General features: G+C 35.6%; 1 protein-coding gene across 1 annotated transcript in view; it reads right to left on the bottom strand.

Moving 5' to 3' along the window:
- The window catches only part of LOC144975820 (uncharacterized), a 63,295-nt gene extending 43,365 nt beyond the window's left edge, over positions 1–19,930 (bottom strand). The window contains exons 1-11 of the mRNA XM_078920011.1: positions 19,780–19,930; positions 17,045–17,189; positions 14,196–14,342; positions 11,336–12,871; positions 10,732–10,858; positions 9,762–9,889; positions 9,322–9,449; positions 7,697–8,863; positions 6,613–6,920; positions 5,380–5,513; positions 4,124–4,273 (exon numbers count right to left, since the gene is read on the bottom strand). Of these exons, the coding sequence (XP_078776137.1) occupies positions 4,124–4,273; positions 5,380–5,513; positions 6,613–6,920; positions 7,697–8,863; positions 9,322–9,449; positions 9,762–9,889; positions 10,732–10,858; positions 11,336–12,871; positions 14,196–14,342; positions 17,045–17,189; positions 19,780–19,896 (4,087 nt within the window). The 5' untranslated portion in view covers positions 19,897–19,930. The remainder of the gene's footprint in view (positions 1–4,123; positions 4,274–5,379; positions 5,514–6,612; positions 6,921–7,696; positions 8,864–9,321; positions 9,450–9,761; positions 9,890–10,731; positions 10,859–11,335; positions 12,872–14,195; positions 14,343–17,044; positions 17,190–19,779) is intronic.
- Between the last annotated feature and the right edge of the window lie 2,684 nt (positions 19,931–22,614).

The raw sequence follows: 22,614 nt of genomic DNA, 5'->3' as shown, positions 1-22,614 counted from the left end.
ATATCACAGACACCCTAATTATACGCGACGACGCTAGGTTACAACGAGCGTAATCAGACACAACGATAATTGTCGTCCGTGTGTAAATTATGAATAAGAGGCTTGGCGCCGACATGGCACTAATTCATAATTCATTATCGACGGATTTGAGAGCCACTATACTGCCTTATTCTGGGGGGGAAAAAACATAACACATTTTAAAAATATCGATCGATTAAACTGATCCACATCTTGTCAAAAAACTCAAACCGGGGACGTCTTTGAAGGTATTAGGTTTGAGAGCTTTTGACAAGGCGAAGATCACTTTAATCGATCGATATTTGAAGGAAGCATTTTCTGAACAAAATGTTGTAAATGCTGTTTTCTATTCATAGTAAGGCAGGCTGTACTCAAACAAAACACTTTTTGTTCTTTCGACCAAATTAAAAAAAACAAAAAAAAAAACTGAAAAAATGCAACAAACTTACTTCAAATTAAATTTATCATCAGTTTGTCAACAAAAAAAAAATAAAAATAAAAAAAATAAAAAATAAAATCTCAAATCCAACGTTTTAAATATTTGAGACTATTTGAGATGTTGAGGATCATTTTAATCGATCGATTATTGAATTTAATGTTTTCTGGTCAAAATGAAAAACAATAGAGATGTTCTGTCATGAGAACGAAGTGAATCAAAAGCAAAATCTAATTGGAGGAAAACACCCGAAGAAAAACGCAAATTTAAACAACTCATTTCCAAGGTTTCAAAAAAGCTTAATACCATTTGCATTATAACAAATTCATTTATCCTGCAGATCATAACAATTTTCTTCTCCAAATATTACAGGACAGGGTACAATCACTTTTACAAAAATCTGCGACTCTCCCGTAACTAGGTGCCCATTCATATTCATAATTCGAATGGGAAGTGATTAAGTATTCTCGTTATACCTAAAGGAACGTGGAAACAAAAAAAAAAAACAAACTTATGAAAACTACTTATTCCCAAGGGTAAGACATCTGATAAATTCTTTTTGGCATTCTCGGCTAACAAAACATTCCCGTACTCTTCTTTTGGCCAGAAAACTGGGCCTTCAAATATCGATCTTATTTCAATCGATCGATGTTTGAAGGACGAGTTTTCTGACAGTTTTTTTTTTCAGAGCATGACAGAACAGTCGCTCGTCAAAAGCCCAAATACATTTTATTCAAGTCTTCTCTTGTGCTGTATCATTTCATTACACCTATGTCTTTGATTTGTCCAAATCTCTCTCTCTCTCTCTCTCTCTCTCTCTCTCTCTCTCTCTCTCTCTCTCTCTATAAGTATGTGTATTTGTGTGTGTGTGTGTGTGTGTCTGTGTCTGTGTGAGGGGGGGGGGGGAGGGAGAAGTGTCTCTCCCTCTTTCTCTCTATATCGAGACCCACCTCTCTCTCTCTCTCTCTCTCTCTCTCTCTCTCTCTCTCTCTCTCTCACGTATACACTCACAAACATACACACGAATAAACATGTCATCCTTTTCTAAAAACGCGACAAACGAAAATTAGTTTATTGATTCAGCTGACATAACAATCATGTATGCCAAAATGACAAAAGAAAAAAAAAAAAGAAATATTTGCAATGCTATCAAGCAGAAAGCTAGGACAGGAGGCTGATTGATGAATAAGTCAGCAAATCATTGTAAAGCACATAAGAAACAAAAGGGCAATTTCTCATTTAAGAAATAAAAACAGAAATAAATAAACAGTCATATTAGCATTCATACAATTTTCTGCTAGTCACTTTTTAAGGATTGCTTTACTGGTGGTACTCATACCATTTTCAACAAGTCACTTGTTAGTGACCGCTCTTCTTCTTCTTCTAACTACTACTACTACTCTTCTTCTAACTACTACTACTACTACTACTACTACTACTACTACTACTACTACTACTCCTCCTCCTCCTCCTCCTACTACTACTACTACTACTACTACTACTACTACTACTACTACTACTACTACTACTACTACTACTACTACTTCTACTACGACGACGACGACGACTACTACTACTACTACTAGTACTACTACTACTACTACTACTAGTACTACTACTAGTACTACTACTACTACTACTACCACTACTACTACTACTACTACTACTACTACTACTACTACACTGCTACTGTTGCTGCTGCTACTATTGCTACTACTACTACTACTGCTGCTGCTACTGCTACTACTACTACCACATCATCATCACTAGCACTACTACTACAACCACCACCACCACCACCACCACCACATTATCATCACTATCATTTCTACTACATCCCCAAACAAGTCTACCATTTTTATCTATCGGATCAGTGGAAGACTTGTCAACTTTTCACAGACAAAATTCACGAACATTTTGGGGCAAGTTAAAAAAATATTTAAAAACCGTGAGCATTTATATAGAGCAATATCCATTAAATGTTCTCAAAGTGCTTTACAAAGGGTCATTTGCCAACAGCAACACTTCTAAAGTAAGATGAGACGTGACACCTGTCAGGCAATATTACTATTACAGTTATTTCTGATAGAGACAACGCTGTTGACAACCAGGTACCCCTTTTACACCTGAGTTGGTGAGAGAATGTGAGTAAGAGCTTTTTCCAAGGACTGAACTATGGGTCGCTCAGTGCGCGATTTGAACCCTGAAGGCGATTGTCAAATCACTACACCACATAGCCGCACCAGGGATTTAAATCCATATGTATGGTGGGAAGGCCATGTTGATGATGAAGATGCTGATGATGATGATGATGATGGTAATGATGATGATGATGAAAATACTAATGATAATGCTAATACTAATGATGAAGATGACAATGATGATGGTGATAATGATGATGAGGGAATAATAAAATACAATGAAAATAGGGAAAACACATGGATTTTAAGAAAGTTGAGAACGAGAAAAAGTAATATAATGCATTGGGAGAGTTGGCAAGTCTACAGCGGTCATCACCATATCACTCCACCAGCAATGTCAGAGACATCTAAGTCCCATACAATTACAACTAAGGGGGGAAGGGGGGGGGGGGGGGGGAAGGGAAAGACTGATCACAATAATGGATAATTTTTTTTTCTGACCAAGGTGGTGACGAACATATTAATTTAAGAAGTGCTCAGGTCGGATCCACATATAATATCTAAGTATCCAGCCGGAGCCGGAGTTTGCTACCTTTTGGATAGAACTCTAGTCTATCGCAAAGTACTTTCCACCATACCCAGCTAATCACTACTGGGTGGACAGGTGGGAAGGAAAAACAGTCTCGACTTCACAAGAGATCGTTCTTTGTCCCTTTGCATGTGAAGTGAGTGCTCTATCAGGACCCCCATGCCAGTAAGGCGCTAATACAATTTTTCCACAGAGACAATTTTGTGGCCGGGTCCCAATAGGTCAATGGCAGAGCACTCGCCTCACAAGCTAATGTAATGGAATCAGTCACCTATGAAGTCAATTTTATCTTAATCCCTTTCTCCCTTGTCCACTCATCAGTGATTGGCGGGTGGTTAGGTATGTTAGATCCGACAGAATGTATTTTACTTTGCAATAGATCAGCATAGCATCACGTGAAAAGGGTAGCAAGCAACTGATATTGACCTTTTCATGTCACCAAGACTGGTTTAGATAAACTCTGGATCCATGAACCGTATGGCTCTATAAGACCGCATTTGTCCATGTATAAGATCATCAATCACTGATTGTTTTTAAGGGTTTTAAGCCATTTGTGACACATTTAGGCCATTTCAGCACCAGAACAAAGGAAGAAAATGGGATAGTAAAAAAAATTATAGATTTACAATTAAAAGCACATGGGAAAAAGTAAGACAAAGGGGAATAGTTTCAATAGAGAACAGATGTGAATTCCAAGAGCACAATATATTTACTGTTTTCCTCCAAGCCAAGGACTCCGGCCAGGGCCAGGACAAAACTAAGTAATCCCATTACAAGTCAAAGACAGAAAGTAAACTCAGGAAACAGATATAGGGGGATAGATGATACAGCAAGTGACCTTCTGCCCACTATGGGAGATCAAATAAACCCATCCAGAACCACTGATAGACTCACTACCATTAACAGTAGAACAATTATTGAAAAAAACAAACTACTTACTGTATCCTACGAGAGCCACACCAGGGTCATCGATGTCTACCTTGTAACTGTTCCTCAGAGATTCAAAATCTTCCGCCATGGGATTCCAATCATCAACATCATCTTCTTCCTCCAAGTAACCATCACTATCATCGTCCTCATATGCCATGTCTGACATAACAAATTATGATTATCAATAAATAAGAGTGTGACAAATATAAATAATAATAATAATAATAATAATAATAATAATAATAATAATAATAATAATAATAATAATATAATAATATAATAATAATAATAATAACAATAATAATTATGATGATGATGATGATGAAGAAGAAGAAGAAGAAGAAGAAGAAGAAGAAGAAGAAGAAGAAGAAGAAGAAGAAGAAGAAGAAGAAGAAGAAGAAGAAGAAGAAGAAGAAGAAGAAGAAGAAGAAGAAGAAGAAGAAGAAGAAAGAAAGAAAGAAAATTAATAACAATAATACCAATAATAATCGAGTGGTTAGGGCATTGCTTTGGGACAAGTTCCACTTAAATCATTTTCGTTTTTTTCATTGGGCAAGATTAACCTCCCATTTTGCACACTTTGGACAAGGGTGATTCCTGTTGACATCAGACGTTTGTTTTTTGGGGTTATCGATATTTCTTCATAGATTATTTAGGTAATGGCATCTTACGATGCAGAAGGGCGAAATTAAAAATTAAATGATATTAATAATAATAATAATATTAATAATAATAACAATAATAATAATAATAATAATAATAATAATAATAATAATAATAATAATAATAATAATAATAATAATAATAATAATAATAATAATCAGCAATAGCATCATCATCATCACTCTGATCTTAGCAGCAAATGAAGTCAGGCTAAGTTTTGAGCTCAAAACATTTCCATGTAAGGTATTACTGTTCTTTACTGAAGATTTTATATATTCGTTTTTATTTAAACTATTTACAGTCCACAGCTTGGCTTCTTGTAGCTTAGTATTCATTTTGACCTACAGATCACAAGCTGAGTTCAATACCATCAGTGTGCAAAGCTTTTAACGGTTGAAATTGTGATGCTGAACTACTGATCCCCTGTCCAATCAGCAGTGATACTAGATCTGGTGGAAAGTACTTTGAGATAAATTAGCATTCTATCCACATGACAGCAAGGAATTACTAATATTGTCCATTTCATGCTATAGAAACCGGGATAAACTCCGGCTCCATGGGCCGAATGGCTTTGAAGGACTACTTTAAAAAAACAAACTTACCAAGAGTCGATTTTCCAACTATGGCCAATTCCCTGTGGATAAGTTCGTGATTGAGACAAATCTCATCCCCTGGATTGCTTCTATCCAGGAGATAGATGGGTAGCGCCTCAAGCTGGAGGGAGAATGACCTAGAACTTAATGGAAAACATAACAAAGGCACATATAAAAATTTAAATAAAGAATTAGACATATTTATAAGTATTGACTTTTTTACTACCAATTTCAGATCAAAACATTTTTTTAGTATATCATACCAAATCAACAACAGTTATTTATTTACAAGAGAGGTTTACTTGATTATACTTGATGGTTTATTCAATTCAAGGTAAATTTTATAATAAACCCAATAAATTCAAGAATACCTGGCAATGTAGGGTCCTCATCGCTACTACTACTATTTTACAAAAAATGAGGTACACGCATACCCGAAAAAGGTCTATGATAGCACCTATATAAGCACAATATCTGAAAATGCAACTGTGTTAAGTGACACTCAACGAGAACTATCTTAAAAATAAAATTCCTCTTATTTTCTTTAACCACAATAAATAGTTAAATATAGAAAGACTAAAACCGAGTTTTATTTATTTGAAAAATTGCTTTACTTTATTGTCTTCATGATTGACAATAGGCCCTCAATTTCAAATTTCATTTTAAGTGACCGCAGCAGTCTCAATTTTCAACATGTGCTTTGCAAAATTTGAGCCACTTAATAAATTTGACATTGGAGGGAGAGTGACGTGCAAAACTCTGGTCTGTTTGCAGTCCTGACGTGACAACTAATGTCCATCATTCATTAAAAAAAGAAAAAGAAAAAAAGATAGTTTTCTCATTATTCTCCCCCAAAAAATCATATTTTTATCAATAAAAATAAATAAATTCACAATTAATATAAATTAAATTTAAGGAGACTTATCATGCTAGCAAAGGGAAAATATGAAAGTGTATCAAAAAAGGAGATTTTTCTTTTTTCCCCCTCAGAGTTGTTTACTATAAAAGATCACAAGTCAAGTAAAATGTTAAAAAGGTCATTGTGATGAATAAAATCATTGCGACTAATTAACACAAAGTACCATTCTGTCTAAGACTAGTTCAAACAAGGAACAGAAGTAGACTCAAAGGCATTTGATTCATATGTCAAGCAAGAAAAGCCTTCTTTCTTTTTCATTTACACACGATAGTCCACGACTAATCAACAATTGATTAACACACTTTGACTTGTACACAACATACCTTTCAATACACTTGTCGATTGCCGATTTAGTTACCACAACATTCAACAGTTTGTCTTTTCCAACAATACGCTTAAACTGTTCCACTGCAGACCATGTCCAATCTTCATGGTGATCAACTTCACCTTTTCCAGCTGTCTGAACACGATCATAGTTGTGACCCCTGACTCCTGGCCTCAAAGGTTGTGTATAGGACAGGCTGCACCACAAAACTAGAGGTGACAGGTCAGTGAATTGGGCTGGTAGAGGCTTCAGTTGAAACTTGTGTTGCCATTCGTAGTGACCATAGTCTACAGCAAATACCAACACCTGAATGGAAGAGCATTGACAAGAATATTATGTAATACAGGCTTGATATCCCTATTCTTACAAGTTTCAGTCAAGAAAAATGCTAAAGCAGTATCTTTTGATCTAAGCCTTGCCACATTGAAAAAATAAAAAGATCTTATCTAACAATTAAACAATCTGATTAGATTTTAAAAAAATATTAACCACATTTATGTCTCTTTGAATATCACAGTCAAAAAAGTATTACTTGAACATACATTGCATTAACAATTTAACAGATGAATTTTGAATACCTACACCTATAACAACTAAATGTATTAAAATGCTCGTTATATTACCATCACATACGTCGGAAATTCAGTATAAAGTCTGAAGAATATGTCTAAAAAGTAATCCTTAAAATAGAAACCCTGAACTAAAAAATAGTAAGCCATACAAAAAACAAACAAAAGCCTCATCCAGCAATTACCAATTAGTACATAATGGATATAAATTAAGTGTATTGTCATAGTTATTGAGCACGAGAGAGGAGTACATCTAGATATACTTTATATTCCCTCAAATGTTATAATTTTGAAAAACAACAAAAACCTTGGTATTCATTTGAGCTCTTATAAAATGAACACAAAAGCCTTATAAGATTAGGAACCACAGAGATGCTTTAAAATTATGCATGTCAAACAAAAAATAATCTGGAAAATCCCTGTCCCTCCAATACAGTCTAGAGACAAATTCTGTCATGGAAAAAATGGAATTTCATTTATCTACTATCATTAAATATTTAATTTTTTACTTACATCATCAGAGAAGATATCAAGCACCATGGCTCTGCAGTACAAATTGTAAGCCTTTACAAATTGGGTACAACACAGTCGAAATTTCTTTGGTGTGAAAATTTCGTCAGCATGCTTTTCCTTTGAGGAAGTTTTCACTGGGTTTGCCAATGATTTTTTTTCTCTCATCACAGCAGTCAACTGTCTCTCTATACCCATTAGGGCTGTACAAGCTTCTTCGGTGACCAAATGAACAAAAAAGCTGTTTGGGGTGAGGATTTCAGAGACCATCACAGAAAACTCCAGTTCTGTGTCAACATTACTATCACAAGACACGGCATCTATCTCATCTCCATTTGCTGTTGCCAATAAAACCCCATCCATAATCTCTCTCGTGTTTGTGTCACTTTTACCCAGTAAAATATTTTGCATCATACTGCTAACTCGATCAATACTGTTGTTATCTCTTTTACCAGCAACATCTTCTTTCTCTAGTTCACCTCGGAGTTCATGCAGTCTCTTATTCACCAAACATCCCAAACTGTAATCATCCTTCTGTTCAGATGTTGGAATCAATTCTTTTTCCTCTGTCTCCAATTCAGCTTCGTCCTTTGATTTAGAAAATATAGTTTTATCATTTTTCATCATTTCTCCATTTGAAGACTTTAACATATTCTTGAAACTCTCCACTACTTTGGGTCCGGAGGTTTTTTTGACATTGGTGAAACACAAGGGTTCAGGTTTTCTCAGACCAGAAATCACGCTACCACACTTTTCATTACCTTTATGACCAGGAGATGACAAATTTGATGATTTCATCAAATTAATCAAATCGTCTAATCTGCTCAAATCTTGACTAGGCATTTTCTTTTTATCTACAGGCTGATTAAGTTTAATCAAGGTTGCTACTTGGTCTTTCAACCCAACAGCTTTTCCCATCTTTTCTTTGATCAGCATTCGACTCATATCAACCGGTTTGGTGGTAACATTTGATTGTATTTGTGGATTTTCAGATGATTTAGATGACATCTTAAATACAACGTTGACAAGGTGAGGGATGGATGCACCACCTTCACTCTTCTCCGATGCCAATTGTACAACTCTTATTTGGATGGTCTGATTGAACAACTTCTGTTGGAAATACAAAATGGCCTCCTCCGTCCACATGTTCTCACTGTTTGTGGGAGCTGCCTGAGAACATAAAAAAAAAAAAACTTTTAAAAAATCAAGACTATTTAGGAAAATGTCAAATACATGTTGGCCATGAATGTGTGTTTTTTTTTTTTTTACAATTCTATCAGTTTAATTTAGTTTGTTCAAACTAGACATGCAGAAATATTTTCTCTCTTCTATTTGAATCGCACGATAAGTATTTCCATTTTTAATTGATTGTGAGGTTGGCTGAAAAGGGAGTATTCCTATTAAGAAATTTGCTCTTTTTTGAGGCTATAACATTAATTTTTGTTCAATAATTTTTTACCTTTTAGCATTAAATTCAAATTGACAAAATGATATAATTTTGAGTTGGTTTCTTCGACCTCAGCTAAATAATCAAGATTCATTCCATTTGACAATATCTAATAATAAAATGTCACAAATTATTGAGGCCTTTGTTTATAAACGTTATGCAAATGTTTAAATGGACTCACCCCAGAAAGAGCACACCATATGGCCATGATTGGTCTTGTGGCTAAAGATGTTGGTAATGGCCTCAGGTTGCTAAGTGATACCTTACTGGTGTTGCCGTAATCCACATACAGTACGGTCACATTCTCTCCTGTCCAAAATATAAAATAAAATAAAAACTGAAGAGGATAGCAGATCTTAGAGCTAAGATGTATTCGTAAACCCTCTAATGGAAACCTTGAATTTCTTTCCCATCATTATCTCCAGTTATCTGATTTTAAGAGTACATTTAAAAGCTTTCATGGAGAGATCAGTAACAGTGATCTGACTCGAGCTGCAATGAAACCAGAGTCTACTGTTACTCCTCTTTTCATCGTGTGTATGTGAATTCAAGTAAGCTTTTTCATGAAAATGTGACACAAATATTTTATATATTCCGAGATTGTGAAAAAAATTGTTTTACCTTCCATTTCAATTACTTTGGCCCTGTAATATTCCCCATCCTCTGGAAACAATGCAAGACAAAACATCCCTGGTGTGACCAACAATGATGAAATGTCATTGCTCCCATCATTTCCTTTTATGTAGTCTCTGAGACGGAAGAGAAGAAATGTGCATAATGGTAAAATTGGATAATATCAAACAACAGCAAGAATATATTAAAAATACATTATAAAAAAGAAATGAGACTGGACATCATTGAGCAGCCAATCAAGTGTTTTCATTATTTATGACTAGGATATTTCATTGATCTGAAAGCAAATGTTTTCACTGGACCAGAAATTTCGCCTTATCAATGTCGCTATCCAGGGATTTTACTGAGTTGTATGTCGTAACAGTGAGGTTTTTTTTTTTATCACTAACGATATATATAGGAAAAAAATCGGGACCTGAACTACATGGCACAGTAGTGAATATGTTGTATATTTTACATAGATTGTAGATGTGTTTTATCATGTGTATTATTATGAAAATATTTACTAGCTTTTTCTGTAACACAGATCATCTTCTTGTTAATCACAATTAAATTGTTTAAAATCGGTGTTGTGAGCTTCATTGGATTGCAGAAAAGGACCTCAAATTATTTTCATAGATTGATTAAGATGGGAAACAGGTGGCAATAGCTGAAAAAAAACCTCTTCAGGAGAGAGCTCTCTAATTGATGACCTTTCCCAGCCCATGTTAGGGGTCTCTTTGTTATTCATTTCTTCAGAAACCATTAATTTGGACGTTTCTCTCTCAGCGGATGATCATAGCAACGGGCAGAGGCAAAACTAGTAAACACATTCCAGGACAAAGATAGAAAGCAAAATGGAAGGGCAAAACAGACATGAAGGGGGGTTGGGGGGCACAGCAAGAGTGACCTCATTGGCCTACCATGGGAGGTCAGAAGACCGTGGGGTCCAAGTTAAGTGAATAAATCAAATCTCTACCTGATGTCTTGGGCAATCTGGTCGATTTCTCCTCCAAGCTGGACATGAAAAGACCATGGGCTATCTGGTTCAAACACCTTGCCCGCCAAGATAGAACCTTTTACAATTCTTGTTTGTTGGGGCTTGTCTGGACATGGAATTGAATAAATTAATAATCTGTGCACATCACCTCTTTGGGTAGGACGTTATTGCTTTCAAGATGGTAGGATTTCTCAATTTCTCCTATTGGGTGCGAATAAATATGTTTTCCTTTTAAAGACAGTGGAAACCCCTTTCCATATATATTTTCACCTCCCCCCCCCCCTCCATCCCACCCATTAGCTAAGAGTGTTAAAGGTTTTAGCAACTAACATAATTCTAAGAAATTAACAGATGAAGTTGATAGTGTAATAATTAAGCCATAGTTTGATGAAATGAGTGATGAGGAGAAGGCAATGACATTTTTAATCTAAATAATTAAAGTTTTTAAGGGCCCATCATGATTAACTTGGAGAGGCTTATAATGATAAAATCTAAAATCCACACAAACTTCAAAATTGATTGCAGAATATGTCTTGTTAAATAATTCATTGTTTTAAAAGATTAATGAGTTAGCTTTACATACTTGCTTTCACACCTGACTCTTTAGTTCGATTTGATTGACTGCTCTGTACTGAAGATTTGACTTCGCTTTCACTTTCAGATTCACTAAACTTCTCAATAAGTCGGCTGAAATCCTCCCATGATGCACTATTATTCTTATCACTGTATATTGAAGACTTTGGCACAATGGTTGATGATTCACTTGAAGACTTTGCCACGGTGGGTAAAGTTTCAATTGACGATTGAGGCACAATGGTACTTGTTTTAGTTGGAGATGTTGCAAGAATGGCAGATGCTTCAATCTTTGCTTGAACAGTTGACACATCACTTGAATTACATTCATCTGTCCCTGACATGAGAACAGGATCTTTAGTGGCTTGCTGTTTTGGACTTTTTGAAATGATACACTCGGACGAAAATGGGGTAGATTCTGGATCCAAGGCTGATGGTGTATTACTTAAACTACTTAAACTTTCATTGTGGAGATCCTCATCCAATTCAGGATATTGATTTGACTCAACTTTAGCCCTATTATCTGTAGTAATTTGTTTGGATATTTCAGACCCTGGTAAAAACGGGGCCGAGTTGGGATTCAGTGCTATTGTTGTAAAGTCAGGAGAAGGGCTAGATGCATGAACCTCTGTGGGCTGTTGTGAGGATGAAACCATTTCAATGTGATGCGCAGGAGAGAAATAGGAGGACAGTGAAGAATGGTAAAGGTCTCTTGATTTAGTAGATGTTGGTGGCAATGTTACATCTTGTAGTTGAGGTGCTGATGGGTTTACATATGGAATTCTACTGCTAATGCCCAATGGCACAGAGGGTGGAATGGATGTTAATGGCCCAGACTGAGAGAGTATACTTGGAGGTAAATGAGGAATGGTCAACTGCTGTGGACGGGGTTGAAATTGAAGCTGAGGTGATAATGGGGGAATTGTTATAGTGTTGTGATGTTGTATAACTGATGGTAAAGGTGCTCGGATGAATTGTGGTGGTGGTGGTGGTGGTGGTGGTATTGCTATCATGGTAGCTGGTGGTGTTAATGATGGTGGCAGTGAATGTGTTGGCAACTGTTGGTTTGCTGTTTGTTGCAGGTGTACTATAGATTGAATTGATGATTGCGGCGCATAAGCTAGTGATTGACCGTGATAGTTTCCTGCAACAGAAGTCGCAACCATCCCAGGGATGTGGGAAGGGGTTGAATTTTGGATAACAAAAGGTGCAGGAGGGGTTAAATTCATGACATGCATGACTTTTGACTGTTGAGGATTGTTGAAAGACTGGAAACTGGGTGAAGGAGAAGAAGAGGATAAAGAGGCTGTCGAAGGTTGCATCAGTCTTGGAGAAGCTGGGTGCTGTAGTGGACTAGGGTTTCTGAATGAGACTGATGATGGTGAGCTGGTATTCTTAGAGGGAGTTGAAGATGAGAGATAGTTTACTGGTGATGGTGACTTTTGTTTTGTGATCTTTGCTAATGCTTTGTGAAATTCGGCAGCAACATCAGAAGATTGCAAACATTTTGATAGAACTGGTTCTTGTGTGTTTCCAAGGTGACATTCTGGATTGAAAAAAAAAAGTCATAGAGAAGAAAATCTTATTATATAGAGTATATATAAAGTAAGATATAATGACATATTTATCTTAATCTGAAGCTGTTACAGATGAGGGAAATGGGAGACAAAGTAAATGAGTGGGGAGAAATGTACAACATTGGATAAGGCATTCGACTGAGACTTCGGGGATCTCATCTAGTATCGAGCCATGCATCAGGTAACTCTTTCCTTGGACAAAATAGTCAACTCCCAATTTCCTCACTTTGATAATGTATACAATTTCTGTTCATATGTTCGATGACTTATTTTATTCTAGGATTGTATGACTGATAGAAACATGAAAAGGGTGGAAATTCTATCTTCAAATTTTTATATATCACTCTAGCCTTGGTCGATTTGCCCTTCTTTAATTGTCAAAATGAAGATTGCAATATAGTATGAAATCAATGACTGTTTATAAATTGCACTTCCATACTTGACACTTTGTTAAATGCAAGGTCAAGGGCATCAAATTATATTTAGAGCAGTAAAAGTTTTAGAAAAAGTACTCCATCAATAACCAGCTTTTATTAAGTACTTATTCATATAAGGATAGACTGGGGAAAAGAAGGTAAAGTGCCTAATCCAAGTGCACAATACTGAGCTCAAAAGAATTATTTTTTTAATGATCAGTAGCTCAGAGGTTGGTTTCTTTCTTCTGAATCAGATGGTATCAGGTGTTAACTCCCCCTGAAACACACACACACACACACACACACACACACACACATCCACCCACACACATAAAACCAAAAAAAAAAACAACACCCCCAAACAAATTGTTGTTTGTTTGTATTATGCATTGAAAACTTCATAAATGGTTTTGGCCACTCACGACAATAGTTGATAAATTCGATCAGAGATTTCTTAGAACACTGGAAATCAATGAGAATGGGTCGAAATGATGCTTGTACAGGCAACGTAATTCAAAACACAAAAATTACAAGAGAATAATCATTTTTCTGATAGAATTAATTAATCAAGGTATTGTAATTATAAAATAGAAACAGTAACTGACATGTTGATTACCAATTGACTTTCACAATAGTTTAGACAAAATAATCACTCTTATAACAACGCAACATTTTGGAGCAGCTTCAAATCAGTCATCTAGACAAGCTGATATAAAAACGCATGGCATGACAAATAGTTTATAACATCAACAATAGGATTCTTACAGACTTTGAAACAAATCACTTAAATATTGTTGTAATATTATATTAAAATAAAAATCATTTGAAACAACCATATCACTACTGCTTCAAATTTGTTTAAAATTGTACAAGTTACCTTTCTTGCCAGTTTGCTCTGCAATGTCTTTATCGTTGCTTGTTTTAGTTACATCAAGTTCTTCCTTTTTAATTTCTCTTTCCTTCTCGTCTTCCCCTTTGCCTGCATCATCCTTGCTGTGTGAAGAGCCATCATTTTCATCTTCAGCTACATAAAGACAAATGATTAGACGTTATCTGGATGATAAAATGCATGTTTGTCACTTGATTTTTTAAAAAAATAATTAGGATTGAGCAAGAATAAAATCTCAATAAAGTTTCTCCATAGTGTTATAACCATAAAGGGGAAATACCGAAAACTATAAATCGGGTTGCTAATTCAGGAGGCAATAAGTTAGGTACTGAACTTTTATGCTGAACTCCAGTAAAAAGACATTTATGTACTTACTTTTTTCTATTATTAGCAGGTGACTGGAAAATATACTGAGGGCTCATAACATACTTCTTCTTCTTCAAGTACCAAGTCTGTGCCAGACATAGGTGATCATGGTACACCATTCACCTCTCTGATCAGGTAACCTCAAAAAACTAATATTACTCTTCTCTTTCTTTGTCACCCAGCTGTTCAAACTATTCAAATATGTTTTTCTTGGTCTACCTTTACTCTTTTTACCTTCTATCTTTCCTGTAACATACTGGAACATAACATACTGAATTCTGTAAATATATAGAAAATTGGCAAACTTGATAAAAGTTAAACTGGCAGTAACAATTGCTCATTTCTGCTTTGATAAGATACTAGTCTATTGCTAATACTTTCTGAAGGATCTAACTAATTCAGCCACCAAATAACTGAAGGGTAGTCCTAGGAAAATATTCATTTCCTGTTCCTAAACCTGAAAGGCACACATACATCAATAATATTTCTATTTGTTGACTCGAACCCCCATAATTAAACTACATTGTGTTGTGAGTCGAAAAGAGGTCAAACCACGACACCATCACTGAATTTACTCGTAGATAATGTATGCTGATCAACATTGGATAACAATAAGTTCAATTTCTATAAAGTATTGTGAGAGTGATGAATGGAGCAGCAGAAATTTGAGAAGTAAAGTGAGTGGAAATTGGAATTTTAAACATAATATAAAGCCTCATCAACATATACTACAACTTCTCCTACTACAACTTATAATAATAATAAGCAGAATAATAATATTAATAATGATGATACTACTACTACTACTAATAACAATAATAATAATAATAATAATAATAATAATAATAATAATAATAATAATAATAATAATAATAATAATAATAATAATAATAAGATAGGATAATTGACTTTTATAGCCTTCTGTTCTACTTTATGACGTTAGGTGACTGAAGTCCTGCTAGGCTCAGGTTTCACAGTGATGATCAACAATATCACTAATTTTTAAAAAAAGCAAAAACTCATAGTCATTCTTTGTTTTTTTAAAACTACTGATAAAATACTCAACTTTTAGAAAATGTATTTTTGTATCACAACATATTGTAAAATACAAAGAAGATCAATTTTTGTGACCACTGATGCATGAAATATTTCATTCTTCTGTAGAGTCAACTTTACTTAACATGTTACGGTCATGACACTGACCGTTGTCTAATTGATTTTCAGTTGGCATGTAAGACTTAGTTGAGATTAACTTCTATTATTACCCCTCTAACGTATTTCCATCCATAAGAAAAATCCTATATTTTGAGGTTTAAATCTTATTTATTAGATAGATGACAAATTGTAGTTATCCATCGTTTGAAGTCCGATCACATTCCTTTAGAATGTGATGTTGGACAGGGGTCAGTTCTTGGACCTGTGCTATTTGTTCTCTACATACATCCACTTTCAAAGGTTATCAGGGGCTTTGGCCTATCCTCCCCACCCAATTATTTGGATCTGAATGTACTTACAAAACTTACAAAATGTCATCGGTACATGTGAAAAATGCGTACTGGGTGTAAGAGATCGGATGGGTAGGAACAAACTAAGGTTGAATGATGACAAAACGGAGGTGATGTATGTAGGGAACAGAAGATTTTGGAATGAGAAGAAATTGAAAGTGGGAGAGGTATCAATAGATATTGTTGACAAGGTAAAAAATCTTGGAGCATTCTTTGATTCAGAACTGTCGATGGATCATCAAATTAAGGCAATGATCCAATCATTGATGTGAAAATTGAAAAAAATTGGATCTATTCAACAGTTCCTTTCTGAGGATGTTACCAAGAAACTTGTCGTTTCTCTTTCATTTTCAAAGCTGGATTTCTGTAATGCTCTGTTGTTTGGTTTCTCTGAAAATAAGCTCAGGCGGCTGCAGACGGTCAAAAATAATGCTGCCAGATTGGTCTTTTGAAGGTGGAGGCTTGACTCTGCCACACCTCTCCTTCTAAGATTACACTGGCTGCCTGTTGAGAAAAGGGTCAAACTCAAAGCATGTGTCCTAGTTTATTGTTGTGGAAAACACTGCCCCTCCCTACCTCACTGAACTCTTTAAGAAATATTCGACAACCCAACCTTTGAGTTCCTCCAATGAACCCATCCATTTCGCTATCCCACGCATTCGTACAAAGGCGGGAACAAGGTCCATTTTTCATTTTGGTCCGTCTGTATGGAACACCATTCCACAGAGCATCTGAGAATCCAAATATTTATCGTCTGTTTTCAAGAAATCATTGAAAATATTTCTTTTTTGATGTCATGTACTTTCTCTATTGTTTTGTATTGAAATAATTTAAAGCGCCAAGAGCCTCATTGTTGAGCATATTGTGTGCTCTAATAAAAGTCTATCATTATTATTATTATTATTATACAATTCATAAATACCACCCTGAAACATAGTAAATAAAAGCTATCATCTGTTAACCTACAAAGAATATCCAGCACACTATTGGCCAGTTCATCCAACAATGTTGATGCCTTGGTCAAGGTGCCTATCACCTCCTGGTATTGTGCGTTTATTTGATTCTGATCACTGCAATCCCAGTCAACTCCTGTATCTACTCCCCTGATAATCTGAAGATAAAAAATAAATAATATATAGAATTGGAAAAGGCAAGGATCCGAAAGAAAAATTTATTTGTTAATAGGGAAACTTTGTGAAAATATGATGTTATATAAAAAATAATGAGTTAACTAAACTATGCCAAGATTCGAAACTGTGTTGTGATGAAGAGAGATAAGAGGCTTAAGTGGTCACTGGTACAAATAAGCTGATATAAACTAGGTGTGCCCAGACTAAATAATTTAAACATTATAAAGCCAATGAATGGTGTGATCGTGTAGATTGTTGACCATAATCAGAGAATGTATCAGAAGATAAATCAATACAAAGCAGAAACATGCTGTCCTGAAAGTAAGAGTAAGAATAAGAGCTGTGATACTTCAGTTAGTATTTAGTGATATTTAACACAAGATGAAAGTAAATAGTGCTCAAATGCCAAATTCAAAAGGAAATGGATCAATGAAATGTAAGTTTCTGACACTTTGAACTGAAACGTCAAACTGGCAATTCGCCTTCTTTTTTTCAACCAGCAAGAAACTTGTTAATCATCAAATTGGTTCAGAGTCCACCAACCATTAAAATTTTCACTACCTATTTATTAACTTCATTGATCTTCTTTTGTTGCTATAATTTGTTCATTCTGACCACAATTTTGGGGATATTGATGATGGCCGGGAATTTGTTTAATTCGCGGACAAATCCCTACGTCTAGGTGTTGTTCGCCCCAAAACCAACCACACCTGTTTTTTTCCTGTCTTCTTCATACAAAACAATACAATTTATTATCACACTCCCACATAACTAGATCCAACAACATATTCGAATCAGAGATGAAAATAACTATCAAAATAAGGAAGCAAAAATGGTGGAAAATTATCTAGCTCATATATGAAATTTAAGATACACCGATATCGGTGTGGTAGACAGCTCAGTGGGTTAGACCACCTTTCATTTTGTTCCTTTTAGCTGCACAGGTTTTTTTGTTTTTTTTTTTTGTTTTTTTTTAGCAAGTCTATTCTTTTCTCCTTTTTGTTTGGCCTTCTTCCATTTCTGAGCATGATTTTCTTTAAATTGTTTGTATTTGTAAAAAAAATTTATTGTTTTTTTTTTCTCTATCTAACAATATGGTCGCTCTCTGAATTTTTTTGTTTGTTTGCTATTTAATTATTTATTCTTTTTAGAATATATTTTTTGACGAATATGACAATTTGCTAGAAAGGAACCAAGAGAGAGAGAGAGAGCGAGAGAGAGAGAGAGAGAGAGAGAGAGAGAGAGAGAGAGAGAGAGAGAGAGAGAGAGAGAGAGAGAGAAATATTTTTTTTTTAAAAAGGGGGGGGGGTGGGGGTGGGACATTTATCATTTGCAACGCTTTGTAGTAAGAAGACAAAAATAAAACAACAAAAAAAAGTGGCGGAACCAGGATTCAAACTCACAGCATCGCTTAGGGCAGACGACTTAACCATTTGGCAATGACACCACATAAATGTCGACGCATATTGTGTATAGGTTGTAACCTATTATCCATTGACTGTGTAGTAACTACTGTTATTGCCAGAACTCGGTATTCTGGCTGTAGGACTCCATGGCTAGGATGGGTCCAGATGGCCGGTGATCACGGAATTACTAAGTTAAGTTAAAACTAAATGTTAAATAGATAAAGTTAAAGTATAAAAATATAGCTTACCCTGAATCTAGGCGGTAGGTAGTTGATAGAATGTAAAATGATTGAGTAAAATGAGAGTCTGTAAAAGTGGGTGAGTAGTCTGTCTGGTGTCTGTAAGATGAGAGAGAGAGTCGAGAGGTCCCCTCGGCTTTTATATGAGCCGGGTCAGCTCGGGACGAGGCAGAGCGGAAGTAGGAATGACCATTGCAATGGTCACTGTAGCTGTACAATTGTTTACGGCTAGAGATCCCTACAACTGATATATGTTAGTTAATTTATGTTTTTATTGATATATATGGACTTTACACTTATTTCTATATGCATTTCAAAACTTTCTATACCTGGAAAGTAGATAAATGTTTAAACGAGCGGCGTTTTAAAAGAGTGTCTGTGTATAACCGTCCATCGTTATTGGCAGACAGGTGTCTGCTAATAATCAACTTTCTTTTTCTCAGACATGTCTGAGAATAATCCACAGCTATACTATTTAGTTAGATTTGTAAACCCTCCCCTCATCCCTCAAATCTAATTATCATGAGAATAGATACTTTTTGCCAGCCTCCTCATCCCCTCTCACAAGGCCATTCTTTCAGTATAAACAAATTGAGCAGAAAAAATGGAGAAAATGATGTATGAAGGGGCAGAGTGAGTGAGTGAGAACTGAGACGGAACGCATACGTGGACTCCACGGTGGAGCATCCTCCTATTTGTGGTCTTCTACTTTTATAATCGAACGCACTTATGGACATGATTTAACAATGTTGAAATGGACTACATTTGCGTTGATTTCAGGACATTTTTATTTCAACATTGGCCCATTACAATTTGAGTTATCAGTCAGACCTGCAAAGTACACGTCAGTTTTTAGACCCAATCAATCAATAGACGAAGAAAGTGAAAGTAGAGATATTTAATAAAGAGAATTAGAGAGCGCTTACTTCTCCCACATATTCGTCTACAATTTCAAAAATATGTTGTTTCTGACTTCTAATAAGTTCTGACTTTATCTTCAGGGTCTGTTGAAGATGGGAGCGGTGAAGTTTTGCTCTTTTCATTATTTTCAGAATAGCCTGAATAGCTTTTGTTACAGATTTGTATTTGTCAGGGAATAATGATTACCGGAACCCGTCCCACTCTTTCTTCCTTTCCGCTTTCGATTTTTTCTCTCGCATTTATTTATTTCCTATTAATTTAATCAAATTAATTAATTAATTAATTAATTAATTAATAATTATTATTATTATCATTAATAATAATAATAATAATAATAATAATAATAATAATAATAATAATAATGATAATAATAATAATAATAATAATATAATAATAATAATAATAATAATAATAATAATAATAATAATAATAATAATAATAATAATAATAATAATAATAATAATAATAATGATCAAATATCGGATTTATTTATTTGTTTTTCATTTATCTATTATTTACCTAATATTTCATCAACTTATTTATTTATTTATTTTTAAATCATATCAAATAATATAATATCAGTGATAGGGCTATAAAATGGACCAAGTATTCCTAAAATGCCCTTAAAATATAAGTAACGTAAAGTAACGTATAAGAAATATATTGGACATTACACATTGCATATTCCATGAGATAAAAACATAAAAATATTAAACTATCAAATTATTATTATTCATCCTTATATTCATTTTTGTATTTGTTTACTTTTATATTTCTCATTATTTGGTATAGTGCTTATTTCGCAGTCGTCATTTCGCTTCTATCTACTTCTTTGCTTCATAATACAATAACTAAGATAACATAAGAGGAGATGGGTCGGTTAAATCTGGGGGAAAGAATTTTGCCATAGCTACACTGGCGTCCTACCCACAGAGCAACAATTTAATTTTAATAGCTCTGAAGGACTGCATGGGGCGGCTTACATAAGATGATGTACTTTATTGATCATTTATGGAAAATTTGATTTAGTAAAGCATTGGTATAATAACAAGACAAGTCCACAATATAGTCATGCATTCATCCATTCATAGTAGTAGTAGTAGTAGTAGTAGTAGTAGTAGTAGTAGTAGTAGTAGTAGTAGTAGTAGTAGTAGTAGTAGTAGACATCCTTTGACTTACTTGACTTGACTTAGATGCCTTTCGCGTCTCGACCGAAAGATCGGGTCGCCTTGGCTGTTTCCGGTATTTCCTGTGTGAGGTGTCTCCAATATTGCCGGTCCTCTGCTAGGGTTCTCAGATTTTCAAGGTCCCCTGCCGTTATGAGACTAATGCTTTGTCCAAGTGTTGTGAGGTTTTTATTTAGGATCACAGGGAGTGTTGTGATCGGTCTTCCTCTGAAAAGGTTCCCGTGTTTTTGGAAGTATCCCGACATGGCTTGGTTAGCTGGTATGTTTTTGTCCCTGCGTAGTATGTGACCGAAAAGTTGCCATCGTTGTTGTAAAATGTCAAGGGAGATTGGTCTTTCTTTTGTGATCTTATAGAGTGATTCATTTGAAATCTTTTTTTGGGTATTTGATGTCCAGTACCCTTCTTAGCTGTGTGCGATGGAAGGCATCCAGATGTTCTTCTTCGGATTTTGTCAACGCCCCAGTGCCGCAGTTATACAGAAGTACCGGTTTTACAAGAGCACGGTACAGTTTCAGTTTGGTTTTTCTCTTTATTTTGTCACCTCTAATCCATACATTGGTGAGTTTACTGAGTGCGGCGTTTGATAGCTGTTTTCTTCTTTGTACATCCTCGGTGTCTCCAATTAGTGAGCCGACTTTCTTTGTTCTTTTCCATTCCTCTTTGTTCCTCGATATTGTTGTAAATTCGGTTTTATTGGCATTGACTTGGAGGTTATATTTCATGAGGGTATTTTGTATGATGTCTATATTTGCTGGTGTTGATCCAATAAAATCGACATCATCTGCATAGGCGATTTCTCTAGGGGTTGCATTCTCAATATGAGTCGTTGGTTTTGGAATGACTTTTCGAACTTCTTTCCGAGCGTGTTCTAAGTATATTGTGAACAGAATCGGGCTCAGACTATCTCCTTGGGGGGTCCCGATGTTACTTTCGAACTGCGTCTGTTTTGTGGCCCCGTATATCCTTGGTTGTATCTTTGTGTTGCTGAGGAGAAATCGGATTATTCCGAGCTCGTCTTCGGCATCCTTTAGTCTCAAGAAACGATGGTTTGCGCCCCGTATGACTTTGGTTTCATCAGTCTTGTTGAGAGCAACGATGGGTGTCCGATCCTTGCATGTCAGACTCTACCGCAGTTGCTGCACACGCAGTTTGACTGTGTGTTTGGTGTTGGTTCTGCTGCCTCTCTTTCCTCCTTGCTCTCCTCTATTCAAACTTCTTTTTTCTTCTCTCCTCACTTCTCTTGACTCCCTCCCTCACCGCATATCGCCAGTCACTGCGGTCGTCAGCAAGCGATTCACATGTGTTTGAGTTGATGCCTGTCAGTTACATGATGTCTATGGATATGCGCCCATCGTCCATCCTGTATACGTGACCAAGCCATCGCAAAAGTCGCTGGCAGAGCATGAGATGCATACTGCGGGAGTTCGCTCTTTCTACCCCTGTAGTATTGGTGAATCTGTCCTGCCATGTGATGCCGAGAACTCGTCATAGATAGCAAATATGGAAGTTCTCCTGTCTGGCACATGTCCAGGATTCACTGCCATACAGTAGGCTACTGAGTATGCACGCCTGGTAGACTTTGAGTTTGGTGTTCAAAGTGAGTTGCTTGTTGGTCCATACTCTCTTGCTCAGTTGTGCCATGACAGAGGCAG

Source organism: Berghia stephanieae, chromosome 6 (assembly GCF_034508935.2).
Source record: "Berghia stephanieae isolate SIO BIC M18660-M18661 chromosome 6, UCSD_Bste_1.3, whole genome shotgun sequence".
Lineage (NCBI taxonomy): Eukaryota > Metazoa > Mollusca > Gastropoda > Nudibranchia > Aeolidiidae > Berghia > Berghia stephanieae.
This window is presented reverse-complemented; position numbering and strand designations above follow the sequence as displayed.